The sequence below is a fragment of the Hemicordylus capensis genome, chromosome 4, assembly GCF_027244095.1.
Source record: "Hemicordylus capensis ecotype Gifberg chromosome 4, rHemCap1.1.pri, whole genome shotgun sequence".
Taxonomy (NCBI): Eukaryota; Metazoa; Chordata; class Lepidosauria; order Squamata; family Cordylidae; genus Hemicordylus; species Hemicordylus capensis.
This window is the reverse complement of record NC_069660.1, coordinates 212,099,185-212,111,920: the sequence shown is the minus strand read 5'-3', so window position 1 is coordinate 212,111,920 and position 12,736 is coordinate 212,099,185. Positions and strand designations below refer to the sequence as shown.

At 40.1% G+C, this 12,736-nt stretch overlaps 1 protein-coding gene across 1 annotated transcript; it reads left to right on the top strand.

The window, feature by feature from the left end:
* Nucleotides 1-425: 425 nt before the first annotated feature.
* On the top strand, nt 426-12,535 carry GCM2 (glial cells missing transcription factor 2). The gene is made up of 6 exons (XM_053249376.1): nt 426-545; nt 2,607-2,709; nt 6,900-7,152; nt 8,729-8,841; nt 9,756-9,881; nt 11,061-12,535. The coding sequence occupies exons 2-6, from the start codon at nt 2,611-2,613 to the stop codon at nt 11,934-11,936; spliced, it is 1,467 nt and encodes a 488-aa protein (XP_053105351.1). The 5' UTR covers nt 426-545; nt 2,607-2,610; the 3' UTR covers nt 11,937-12,535.
* Nucleotides 12,536-12,736: the final 201 nt, after the last annotated feature.

Below are 12,736 nucleotides of genomic sequence, written 5' to 3'. Positions count from 1 at the left end.
GAGACCTTGGGTTGACGTTTTTGCATTTAATCTACTTAAATGTAACCGATTTAAGTGCACTGATGTCGGCTCATGTCTGCATCCTGTTTCCTCTCGTGTAAACACTTCTGGATTACCTGTCCTGTGCCTTGGCTAGCGTGCAGCTGGGTTAAACCAAAGACTATTGGAATTTATTTATTGTAAAGCAAGTCCAAATTACTCCAGGAAAGCTCACTCCCAAGGAAGCGTTAGAACCGCAGCCCCGCCCCCGAATAAACACCTGCGTCTTTGCTGCGTTGGGGATCAACACCCCCTTGACTGTTTTTGATTTTCCAGGTGTCTGTTCTGACTAAAGGGGAGGAGTCACCACCCACGTGCTTTTAACACCTTGGAGATCAGGTATGTGGGAGGGTGAAGGTCGGGGAGAGAAAATATCCCCTTCCCAGCCTGAGCAAATCAGAAGATGAGCTCCAGAGGAAAAGAACTTGAGCTTTATTTCAGCACCGCAGGCAGCGGACAGAGTCAGAGAGCAGAGGAAGGAGAGGAGCTGGACTATCCTGTTCAAGGCAAGTACTAATGGGAAGCCAGGGGCTTCTTTTCTGCCCCTTGCCTTTCCCTGAGCCTTTTTCATTACCTCCCCTCCCTCCCTTTCTCTTTGCTTTCTCTTTGCCACGGCGGTAGATGTGGATCTACAGAACCTGGCAGTCACTTGTTAGTGAGGCCGCAGCAGTATCCAGCAGCCAGCCAGGGGCTGGACTAGAAGGCCTCTGAGGTGCCCTCCAACTCTAAAATTCTGTGATCCTTTAAAAGTGAGATGTTGGGATAATTAGTCCAAAGGATGCCACTGAGAACTGGTACAATGTAAGAATGGGAACTGGAAGGCTAAAAGTCCTTGGTTCACATCTCACCTCAGCCATGAACTCAGCCTCAACCACCACCACCCATCTGTTCTGTAATGCAGATACAGTACTGTCTATTTGTTCTGTAAAGTAGATACTGATCTAGGATAATTGAGATAATGTGCAATAACTAATGATGAGGATGGCAGATTAAACTGTTTGCTGCTCATTGTTCCTAGAAGACTGGGAAACCCGAAAGAAAGAAAGAAAGTTCCAAGACACTGTACAGCTTAAAATACTGTAAGCTGAATTCACAGTAATAGTGTGATCTTATACCTTAGGACAGATTTGAAAGTTCCCTCCCTGGCTTCTCCAAGTCCAAGATAGGGCTGAGAGAGATTCCTGCCTGCAACCTTGGAGAAGCCGCTGCCAGTCTGTGTAGACAATACTGAGCTAGATGGACCAATAATCTGACTCAGTATATGGCAGCTTCCTATGTTCCTATGTTGGACACTAGATCATTCCTGAGACTGGCCCCTGGGAAAATTTAATGTGTTATGCACATGTGTTATCCTTCTCTGTCCATGAACCATGGAGGAACAGCTTGTGGGCTGCTTCCCATGTTATACTTTTCCTTTACTGAAAGCAGTTTTGTATAGGAATAAGCATGGTGTTTCTCATGGTGTTTGTCATTGAGCACACACATGATGGAAAGGTACAATTGGCCTTAAGCTCCCCAGCACAAAAAACATGCATGCATGATTGCCATACAATCTTCCTGGAAGAGTGTCATGCTTTTCCTTACATGCTTTTTTGCATGTATGTATGTGTTAATTCAACATCATCATGCTTTGTAGCACCAAACTAGAAGCACGGGCAGCTGCAATGCAGATGTGCCTTAGGTCATGGGACCTGGAAAAAAAATTACATGGAAGATCAGTTCTGACTTCCTATTTTCAATTATTTACACTCACATTAACAATTCAAAAACATCCTCTACAGGATTCAACTTTTAAAAAAACACAGTTTCTTACACTAGAACTGGTTCTATGTTTTTTACAAAGATCCAGGCATGCAGTACTAACATTCAGAAATAATCCATTGATAAGAAAATGACAATTATTCTGAAATTCTTTAACTGAGATTTTGTTTTTTTTTGACAACCCAAAGTGAAGCCAGTATGGTGTAGTGGTTAGAGTGTTAGACTGGGGAGACATGAAGTTCAAATCCCTGCTCACCCATGAAGCTCACTGGGTGATCTTGGGCAAGTTCTATCCTCTGAACATAACCTACCTCACAACGTTGTTGTGAGAATAAAATAGGGAGGGGGAATTTTGTGTGCCATCCTAAGCTCTTTAGAGGAAACATGGGGTATATATGCAAGTTATTAATTAATTTAGCTAGCTAGCTAGCATAATTATATACCACCTCAAACTTGCATCGCTGGATGGTTTACAATAAAATAGCATAAATATATTGGTTACTGTATTCTTGGTCTTTGACCATAATAAAGTTATTCATTCGTTTATTCATTCATACATACATACATTCAAACATTAAACCAATTTAAAGCAGTCAGATTCTATAAATCTAATCAAAATGAATAAATGATGAATAAATGTGGATGAATAAATGTGCCTTCACAGCCCTTTTAAAAGCTGTTAGAGATGGGGAGACTCTATTTCTGTAGGGAGTGCATCTCAATTTTCAATTGGAGAGTTAGAAAAAGGTTATAGGGGACATTCCTGCTTCCCCTTTCTATTCATTGTTGTCACCCTGTTCTTCTAGGTCCATGGTGAATATGTCAGAAGGTCCCTTTGAGGATTCAGACTACATCTGTTCCTATGGGATGACGTTGACCTGGGACATAAATGACCCCAAGTTGCCACAGGTATGGGGCAAGAAAGGAAGTTTGGAAGAAAGGGATGGAGTGATGAGAATACTACGTTTAATTCTGAGGCACAATTTTCTGATGACCTTTGCACACAGACAAAGCAAACCCCAACTATGATAAACAATGTATATGACATTCCTGGAAATTCAATCCAAGAAGAACAAGCACAATATCTAATTTTTATGTAATGGTTAGAGAGAGAGAAGAAACAGAGGTTTTCTTTATTATCCTCCACTTGGCTGGAGATCTGCTACCCAAGTAATGAAAAACAAGGAAGAAAATTCACTTAATGGCAGGCCAGTATATGTGGGGGTGGGAAATAATGTTGCTGTTCTTTGCCACTTAGTAGTTTTGGATGCATGTTCCAGCCGTGGAGTTAAGTGGGGACACAGTAGGTGCACAGCCAACAAGATTTATTTTTTTTAAAAAACCCTTTAAAAAGAGAGTTTACAAAATGGGACAATTGTGTTGTGTTGTGTGTCACTAATAATGTTGTTTTACAAGGAAACAACATTAGTCTCATGACATTTGCACAACCCTACTTCAGCTGATTTCAGTGAAATGTATTTCCAATAGAGTCTCAGGCAGAGTTTTAGCACTCAGTTGGCACGAATATATGGAGTTGTCCCGATCATACGTTAACAGGAACATGACTGGCACACTGTAGGAGTACATGTGTACACTGGAGCTCCCATTTGTGTGGGGAACTCCTGCACTGCACCGTTAATTAACTCATTTTTACAAGTGTGGGCTTGCATTTTTTTTTTTTTTTTGCTTTTAAAATTTTATTGGTTTTTACAATATCTTAACAATCTCCAATTAAACAAATGTTGACTTCCAGCTCACCAATCTGTGCGAATCACTAATTATACAATTCAACCATTGCTATAGTAATTCAAAACATATATCCTATACCTTACAAACTCGATTTTACTCTACTCAACCTGCTATTATTACTAAATTTCAAACCCTGCTGAAAAATCAATGTTAGAGAAATAGTTCTTTAAGTATAGTAAGAATGGTTTCCAATCTTTTTTAAAACATTCCAGATTTTCATCCCTTATCAGTACTGTAAGTTTTGCCATCTCAGCATATTCCAAAGTTTTTATCAGCCAATCTTCTTTTGAGGGCATTTCATTGTTCTTCCATTTCTGTGCATATACTATTCTTGGTTGCATACGTAAAGATTGTTAAATTCCTTCTGGAAAACTTTCCTTGCGTTATTCCCAGCAGGAAGGATTCTGGTTTCTTAGGAAATGTCATTTTAAAAATTTTCTTCAACTCATTATATATCATATCCCAGAAAGCCTTTGCCTTCCCGCAAGACCACCACATATGAAAAAAAGTTCCTTCACAGTGTCCACATTTCTAGCATTTGTTTGGAACATTTTTATACATTAATGCTAATTTTTTGGGTGTCAAATACCACCTGTACATCATCTTATAATAATTTTCTTTTAAGGTATAACATGCGGTAAACTTTAAGTCCATTTTCCATAATTTTTCCCAAGCTGCCATATCTATATTGTGACCCAGATCTTGAGCCCATTTTATCATAGTTGTTTTAACCACTTCATCTCTTGTCTCCTCCAGAAGCAGCAGCTTATACATCTTAGAAACTGGTAATTTTTCATCATTTTCACACAGCTCCTTCTCAAATCTCGACATTTGATCCTCAAATCCAACTTTAAGATCCTTATAAATTTCATTTAACTGATGGTAGTGAAACCAGTTACTAACCAGATTTTGTACTTCAGTTCAGTTTTCTAACTTACAGCCCTTTTCTTGGAAACATAACAAATCCCTATAGGTACCCCAATGAGGTTGCATATTAATCTCTTTACATGCTAAAGCTTCAATTGGAGATAGCCACAATGGAGTTTTAGATTCCAACCATTTTTTATATTTTACCCACACTCTCATTAGACTCCTTCTCACATAGTTGTTAAGAAAATCTTTATGCACTTTAGTTTTATCATACCACAGATATGAATGCCATCCAAACCTTCTATCAAATCCTTCCAGATCAAGTATTCTGGGATTTCTTAATGTTATCCATTCTTTTAACCATGTCAAACAAACAGCATCAAAATACAACCTTAAATCTGGCAGGGTAGGACCACCTCTTTCTTTAGCATCTGTTAAATTTTTAAATTTAATTCTTGGTCTTTTCCCTTGCCAAACAAATTTGGTTAAGTCCTTTTGCCATTGCTTGAAACAAGTTAAGGTTTTGATTACAGGGATAGTCTGAAAAAGAAAGAGCATTTTAGGTAAAACATTCATCTTCACAACTGAAATTCTTCCCATTAAAGATAAGTTCATTCTAGTCCATCTTTGCAAGTCAGTTTCTACAGTATTCCATATTTTAATATAATTATTTGAAAACAACAAAGAGTTTTTGTTTGTCAACCAGATGCCCAAGTATTTAATTTTCTTCTCGACTTTCAGCTCACTTATTTCAAAAAGTCTGTCTTTAGATTTCTGATCCATATTTTTTGTCAACACCTTCATTTTAATCTTATTTATATAAAACCCAGCCAGTTGGCCAAATTGTTGTATTTTTTCCAAGAGTCTTCCGATCTTCTCTAATGGATTTTCTAGAAAGAACACTACATCATCCACAAAGGCTCTAAGTTTATACTTTTGGGCCTTGTATTTGATCATCTTCTCTAATACTTCTACAAAGTACTTCCAGTACTAATATAAAAAGTAATGGAGAGAGTGGACAGCCTTGTCTAGTTCCTTTTTGTATTTTACAATTATCTAATAGTTCCCCATTTATAATAATTTTAGCATATTGCTCTGAATATATTGTCTTAATAGCCCTAATAAAATTATTTCGAACTCCCATTACATCCAGTATCCTCGACATAAACTGCCAGGAGACATTATCAAATGCTTTCTCTGCATCCAGAAAGATCATAGTTATCTGTTTATCATTATGTTTTTCGTAATACTCCAGTACATTCAAGACTGTTCTCACAATGTCTCTTAATTGCCATTTTGGCAAAAAGCCTGCTTGGTCTTCATGAATATAAAGTCTCAATACAACCTTCATTCTCCTTGCCAAAATGGCAGCAAAAAGTTTATAATCATTATTTAAGAGTGAGATTGGCCTGTAGTTCTTGACTTGCGTTAAATCTTGATCCGGTTTTGGAATTACTGCAATATTGGCATACTTCCAAGACTCCGGCATAATTCCTCTTTGCAAAATATCATTCATTGTCCATTGTAAAGGCTGTAATATTTGATCTTTAAAAGATTTGTAGTACGAAGCTGGTAACCCATTGGGGCCTGGCGCCTTATTAGCTTTGATTTGATTTATTGCTTCTGTTATTTCCATTATTGATATGGCTTGCATATTAATTTTGGCCCTTTTTAGAAAGGTGGGATTGACCCATTTTTGTCTTGATGAGATACTATATTCATAGCTCACAACCATCACTGGTGTGGGGAGGATGGGCAGGGGGAGGCAGGGTTGAACTTACATTCCCCCCCAGGTCATCTTCTGTGTGGTATGTGGCTTGCATGCCCACATGATCCGCGCTGCTCTGAGCAGTGCAGATTCCCCCAGAGGCCGGGAAAATGAAGACCAGGTTCCAGGTATCCCCAAACGAACTGTGTGAGGAGTGTGGTGCTTTGAGGGATTTCCTCTCAAGCCAGACGCTCTAGGCACCCAGCTCTTTGTCTGTAGCCTGAGCATACACATGACCCTGTACCTGGGTAACAGGGTATGTTCAGAGCCTTTTACCCAGGCAAAAGGACAGGTAAAGATCCCAGGCTGCCCAGGAAGGCAGCACCAGGATTTGAACCCAGGCCTTCCTAGTCATAGTCACTCTTAGCAATGCAACACATTGAGGCTGTTCACAGGAGCAGCTCTACCCAGGTAGGACTGCCCAAGCCTGGGTAGGGCTGCCTGTGTGAACAGCCTCAATGTGTTGCATTGCTAAGAGTGACTATGACTAGGAAGGCCTGGGTTCAAATCCTCACTCAGCCATGAAACTCACTGGTGACCTTGAGCCAGTCACTCTCTCTCTCTGCCAAACCGACTTACAAAGGATTGTTGTGAGGATGAAAGGGTGTGGGTTGTGGGGGAGGAGGAGAATCATGTATGTTGCTCCTGGAGAAAGGGCAGGATATAAAGGTAATGTTATCTATCCTTTATGTTTCTTCTTCCACTGACCCAGGAGCCCAAGCACTTGGATTCTTTCCAGGAGTGGCCTGATGGTTATTTACGGTTCATCTATTCCAACGAGGATAAAAATGCCCAGCGGCATCTTAGTGGCTGGGCCATGCGCAACACCAACAACCACAACTGCCAAATCCTTAAGAAGTCCTGCCTTGGTGTGGTGGTGTGTGCCAGAAACTGCACCTTGCCAGATGGGACCAAACTGCAGCTCCGGCCTGCTATATGTGATAAGGCTCGCCAAAAGCAACAGAGTAAGAGAAATCAGTGCAGTGAGAGAAGCCAACAAATGGCTGTACTAATCTGATCTCATTTGGGAACCATACAGTATGTCATTCTAGTAGGTGTTCCTTTCTAGCAGCAATTTCAGTAAAAGGGAAATCTGCCTAAGCCATTTCAAATCTCAACCCAGGTCTGTTGAAGTTCAACTTGGCATTTAAAAGTGAAATCTTCAATATATAAGCCTCAGGCAGGAACTAGGAAGTGAACCTCAGGGCTCATTGCACACCAAGACATTTTTATAACTGCTTCCCTTGTAAACATGAAGAAATCTTATTCTGGTTTAGCTAAAACTTTATTCAGAAGCAATTCCATTTTCTCCTCCTTCCTTCCCTCCCTTTTTTTTAAATTTGCCCCCCCCCCATTCTCTATTGAATCCCCAGTGAGACAAACATCCAAACAATAAAACACAAAAGATTACTAGACAGGATACAACAGACATCTTACAAAGTAATGCTCAGTGTTTGAGCTAGCTTTTGGATGGTTCATGAAGTGATCCTATAACTGCATTCACGGGAGTGATAAGCTATACTGGAATTCACATCACTTTCCCAGGGATAAATCTATGAAAAAGATCCAACAAAAATCTTTAATCTTTGAGTAGCACCTATCAGGAATCTAGGATATGCTTCCAGTACCATCTTTAGAAACACTGCATGCATAACCATTCTCAATGCACTTTCCCCATGTGTTTGTGCTTATAGGGTGACTTTTATCCGGTGAGCGCCAAACGTTGTGTTGGAACTGACTTCCTTTGAAAGTCTAATAATATATTACAGTGACTCCTGTCCCTGGTCCAGGCGTAACAATAGGATTGTAATAATCTTAAACCTAAGATACAGCAGTTGTTATACTCCACTCTTCAGACACGTTTCTTGGCAAAATAAACTTTTGATCTGCTTCCCCCAGCCCCACTGCCCTGTATGAAGAATTTGGTTTTCTCAGTCTATAGTAGGAGAAAGTAGTGTTTGTTGCTGGAGTGGAAAGGGTTGGTATGCCATGAACTAGTGGGCATTCCAGTGAATACTGTACTGTACTGAACAGATAAGCTAGTAGAGGGTTCAGTTTTACAGATCATTTGGGTTGGAGAAAAGTATCAAACTTATACATGTTTTTGTGTTATGAACAACATCCATTCCAAAGAGATTTGTAATGCTGAGGTTCTAATTTCCTTATTCAGCTGTTCAGAATCTGCACTGTAAATTGTTTGCTCAGTTTTGCTTTAAATTTCTTATGCATTCTCTGGGTAGAACCAGAGATATTTTCAGGAGCAAAAAGGCTTGTCCATTTCCCTTGACTCTCCCTCCAGTGCCATATCCCACAGCATTCCTGAGGGCCCTCTACCTTCGCCACTCCTGAGGGCCCTCAGGACAGCTCTTTGGGGGGACACGGAGGGCTGCGGCAGGGAGGAGGGGTCAGGAAAGCACATTCCATGAGTAGAACACACTGTTCGCAGTTCTCGGGTTCAAACGAAGTGTTCTTGAATCTGATTCACTGTCAGGTGATCATGAAAAGGCAGAATCTGCTATAATATCTCACTATGCCTTGCAGAAAAACACTGTCCAAACTGCAGTTCAGCCCTTGAATTAATTCCTTGCCGGGGCCATAGCGGCTATCCAGTAACCAACTTCTGGAGGCACGAAGGCAAAGCAATATTTTTCCAGGTAATGTATAAATGCATTTTATATTTCCTCTTATTGTACTGAGTTCTTTGAATTTTATGGAAGAACAATAGAACATGCACCATCATGCATGCATACAACATAACATGAATTACTATTGGAAGTACATTTTCATTAAGAGAAGAGAAAATGTGGGTAACATTTCAAAAGGGTTTTTTTAGTGTACAGGTACATGGTTTTTCTTACATGCTCAAACTTACTCCTTTCTTTATACTGCATTCATAAGCAGCTTGTAGAAGTCAGATTATGTCACAATCAATAGTGTTGCACAATGATGTGTATTGGTTAGACTGAAGCCTGTGTTACTTAGCTGGTTCTTCAATATATTGCACAAGTGGAACCTGTGACAAAAATGTTGCATCAGATCTGAAATATCACATGTTATATTGGTGAGGAAGGGACAGAATATGGCAATGATAGGCCTCAGGAAAGTGAAATGAAAGGTTGGGAGTGTCTTGTCAGAACAGTTTCCTTGTTCTGTTTTGTTGCTTTCAAACATTTTTAAATTTTCATTTTTGGAGTGTGACTTTTAGGGAGAAATTTCTGGCAGCAAAAAGGGCTTTTGGAGGGAGGGAAGAGAAGCAAAATTCACTCCGTTCCCCCCCCCCCCTAAGTCTGTGCTCCGTTGCAGGAAAAGTCTGCTATTCTCTAGCCTGTGATCACTCAGTCCTTCTTCCACCTCATACGGCAGTAGAACATGTGGGCACCAACTGGCTTTCAACAGTATACAGCTATAAACCTTGAACTATCTAAGCTAGGTTCTTTGGTTATAAGCCAATCTAACTTAAGTTGGAGTGTTCAGGCTTAACTTATTAATGAACTGGGTGGGATGCCTCACCTCATGCTCATTTACTTTTATAAATAAGCAAATTGTTCATGTGTCAATACAACTGCAGGCCAAGGGAATCCATGACCATCCTAGACCAGAGAGTAAATCAGAGACAGAAGCCAGAAGAAGCGCACTTAAAAAGCAAACACCACCCTCTCACTTGTCCCAGAAAAAAAGGCTTCTGGACTTTCAGGCAAGTATAGATGGGCAGTGTCATCAGAAACATTGCTGTGAAATATGGCAAGTAAATCTTAATGAGTCCCACTACATTAATCATACATGCATCTATGTATAAATGTAAAATAAACTAATAGTATTGCAGCCTATGATCACCCTTATAGCAAGAGTGGTCTTTACCAAGGACTTGCATTCTCAGTATTGTGCATAGTATGAAGGAGACAAATGTGGAAAAACTGAAGATTATTCAATTTATTCAGTAACATAGATAAGCACAACACAATTTTAGTAAGAAAAGCCTTGGGCTGAATCTTTCCACACAATTATTTATGTGAGTACCATGTGGAGAAAAAGGTAGTGTACACTGGTGAGCTGACAACCATCCTGGCAATTGTGACTGCTAGAAAAAGTGCAACTACAATCATAATAATCGCTTCCAGCTCATTGTGCACACAGTTAAATTCACACCACCCTTTCTCCATGCAATGGTGTACAAGCTGATTGTTTGTAGGAATGCAGTAATGTCAAGTAGCTCTTAGAACTGGTTCACACCTGCATGCTCATCACTTCACGACTGTAGCATCAGGTGCTGACTTGCATGTGTGAATGAAGCATAATAGATCAAACCAAGGTACTATGGTTTCTGATTGAGTCTGTTCATGCATTCAACTGCACATAATCAAATACTGAGTAATCATGATGAATCAATGAATTGGTGTGTAAGCATGCATGTACTGACTTCGAGAATGCATGTTTCAAAAGAAGAGGTTAACTTCACATCTCCATCTAATTTGGAAATCTATTCAATGTGTTGGTTAACACATCTCCATCTAATTTGGAAATCTATCCACTGTGTTTTGGACATATGGAATGGCCATTGATTGCTCTTTAGACTCTCAGTGGAAAAGGAATTTGTAAGTGTTTGAAATAAATAGCTAATAATTATCATGGAGAATTCAAGATTATGGTATAAAACTTTAGTACCAATCCCAGGCTTCCCTTCTGATGCCTCTTCGAGCCGTTTCTGATATTTGGAAGGAAGTATTTGAAAAACCAAGATAAAGAGCTGAACAAAATGAGTTTAAACTTCAGTCAGCAACAACTGAAATGTCAATTTATCTACAGCATTGCATATGTAGCATTGAGCAATTGCTTCCCAAACCTTAATAAATTAATTAACTGATGTTATCTTTAGACAGGAACATGTAATGAGAATGGCAACCACTTTCATTACCTTCATCGCCTCACATGTGAAGAAAGACCAGAACAATTCAATCTAATTACAGATGCCAATTTACCACTCCTAGCTCAGCCTCCCCATTTGTTTCAAAATACTGAACCTTACAAAGTTGCTGGTGACACAGCCAGATTTCAAGGGGATGTGGTATCACCACTCCAGAAGTACTCAACTCCTCAAATCTATACACCTAAGCCAAGTTGTGGCTATGAATGTGCGTTTACTAGTTGTATTGGTTCCAGCTCGCACCCAACGTTCCACAAAGATCTGATGGAGATTCCAGTGGATCCTGATCATGTAATGTTAAATGGACTTCAATATTGCATAAATTCACTAAATGCCTATGAAAAGAGCTTTGATGGCATCCATAAACCTCATGGATTGCAACAGCCCTTAAGGGAAACTAGCTATGGGGAAAGGACTGGCTATGGGCTGAGTCAAGCCAACACAAATCATCCTCATCATTATAGTGAAGAATATGCTAGCAGATATAGTAGTCATTCTCCTCTGGAAGTTCCAGCTTTGCAAACTGTTATAACTACAACTACTAAGATGTCCTATGAAGCTTACAAATCTCCTGCAGTGAAGTATGGCAACAATGTTTATGATGCAAAAGATCTCCTGAGTTGTTCCCTGTCAGAGAACATTTCAGGAAACATCTGCTCAGAGATAAAAGTAGAAGAAGACTGGGGAATGGTTAAATCAAATTTGCTTGGTGAGCATTTTCTGACTACCAGCAAGGCAGAACTTGTTGAGTCAATAGATACTGGGAAAGGTTATACTGTACTGGATATGAGAGACAGACATTTTGATGTTGAGAATATGGAATACTGAGCCTTGGGTACAGTAATATTCTATATTGGCTGACATCCAGACCATCAAAGAGCTTGTGCAATGAAGAACGTTGCGCTAGTGCAAGAAAATTATAGCTGCACAGAGTCATGAGAATGTTTGAAACTGCACTCTTGTGCCATTGTGCAGAAGTTCCCTGAAAAACATATGACATGTGCCACAGGTTGTGCACCTTGCTGCACAAGTGCACACGTTTGTGCTAGTTCAACACTAGTCTGGAATGCAAGCTCCAGACTTAGCACAACAGCCTTGCACTAGTGCAGCATGTTTGCACAGGCATTTCATTTGTCTGGTATCAGCCAACGTGTTTATATATAATAAAAATGACAAAAAGATTCTGTAATTTTTGTTTTAGAAATCTATTGATTTGAGGAGATTTGGTCAGTGCTGAAGGTCAAGCTATTCATTCTTAATCCCTTGCCAAGTGCTGGTTTGCCAACCGTGGATCTGAGTATCTGCGACTGGCAAACTGTCACACACCCCCTTGCCAATTGCGACTTGAGTATTCATGGTTGGTGGCATTCAAAACATTTTTTGGCCAATTTCTGGGGTCACAGGGTCAATCCATGGTCAGGGGGTCATTTACGGGGACATGGGGCAATTTTGGGGGGTTTGGGATGATTTGGGGGGTTCAGGCCAATTTGGGGGGATTCAGGGGGTCATTTCTGGGGTCACAGGGTCATTTCTGGGGGTCAGGGGACCTGTTGCAGGGATCAGGGGACCTTTTCCAGGGGCCAGGGGGAAATTTTCTACCTTTTGTGTGTGTGGATTTTAGGCACTTC

What these genes read in the sequence shown, in the direction of transcription:
- GCM2 (XM_053249376.1), top strand. Translation starts at nt 2,611, where the DNA reads ATGGTGAATATGTCAGAAGGTCCCTTTGAGGATTCAGACTACATCTGT. An exon ending in ATGACCCCAAGTTGCCACAG is followed by an intron (nt 2,710 to 6,899) that starts GTATGGGGCAAG and finishes CCACTGACCCAG; the next exon opens with GAGCCCAAGCACTTGGATTC. An exon ending in AAAGGCTTCTGGACTTTCAG is followed by an intron (nt 9,882 to 11,060) that starts GCAAGTATAGAT and finishes TGTTATCTTTAG; the next exon opens with ACAGGAACATGTAATGAGAA.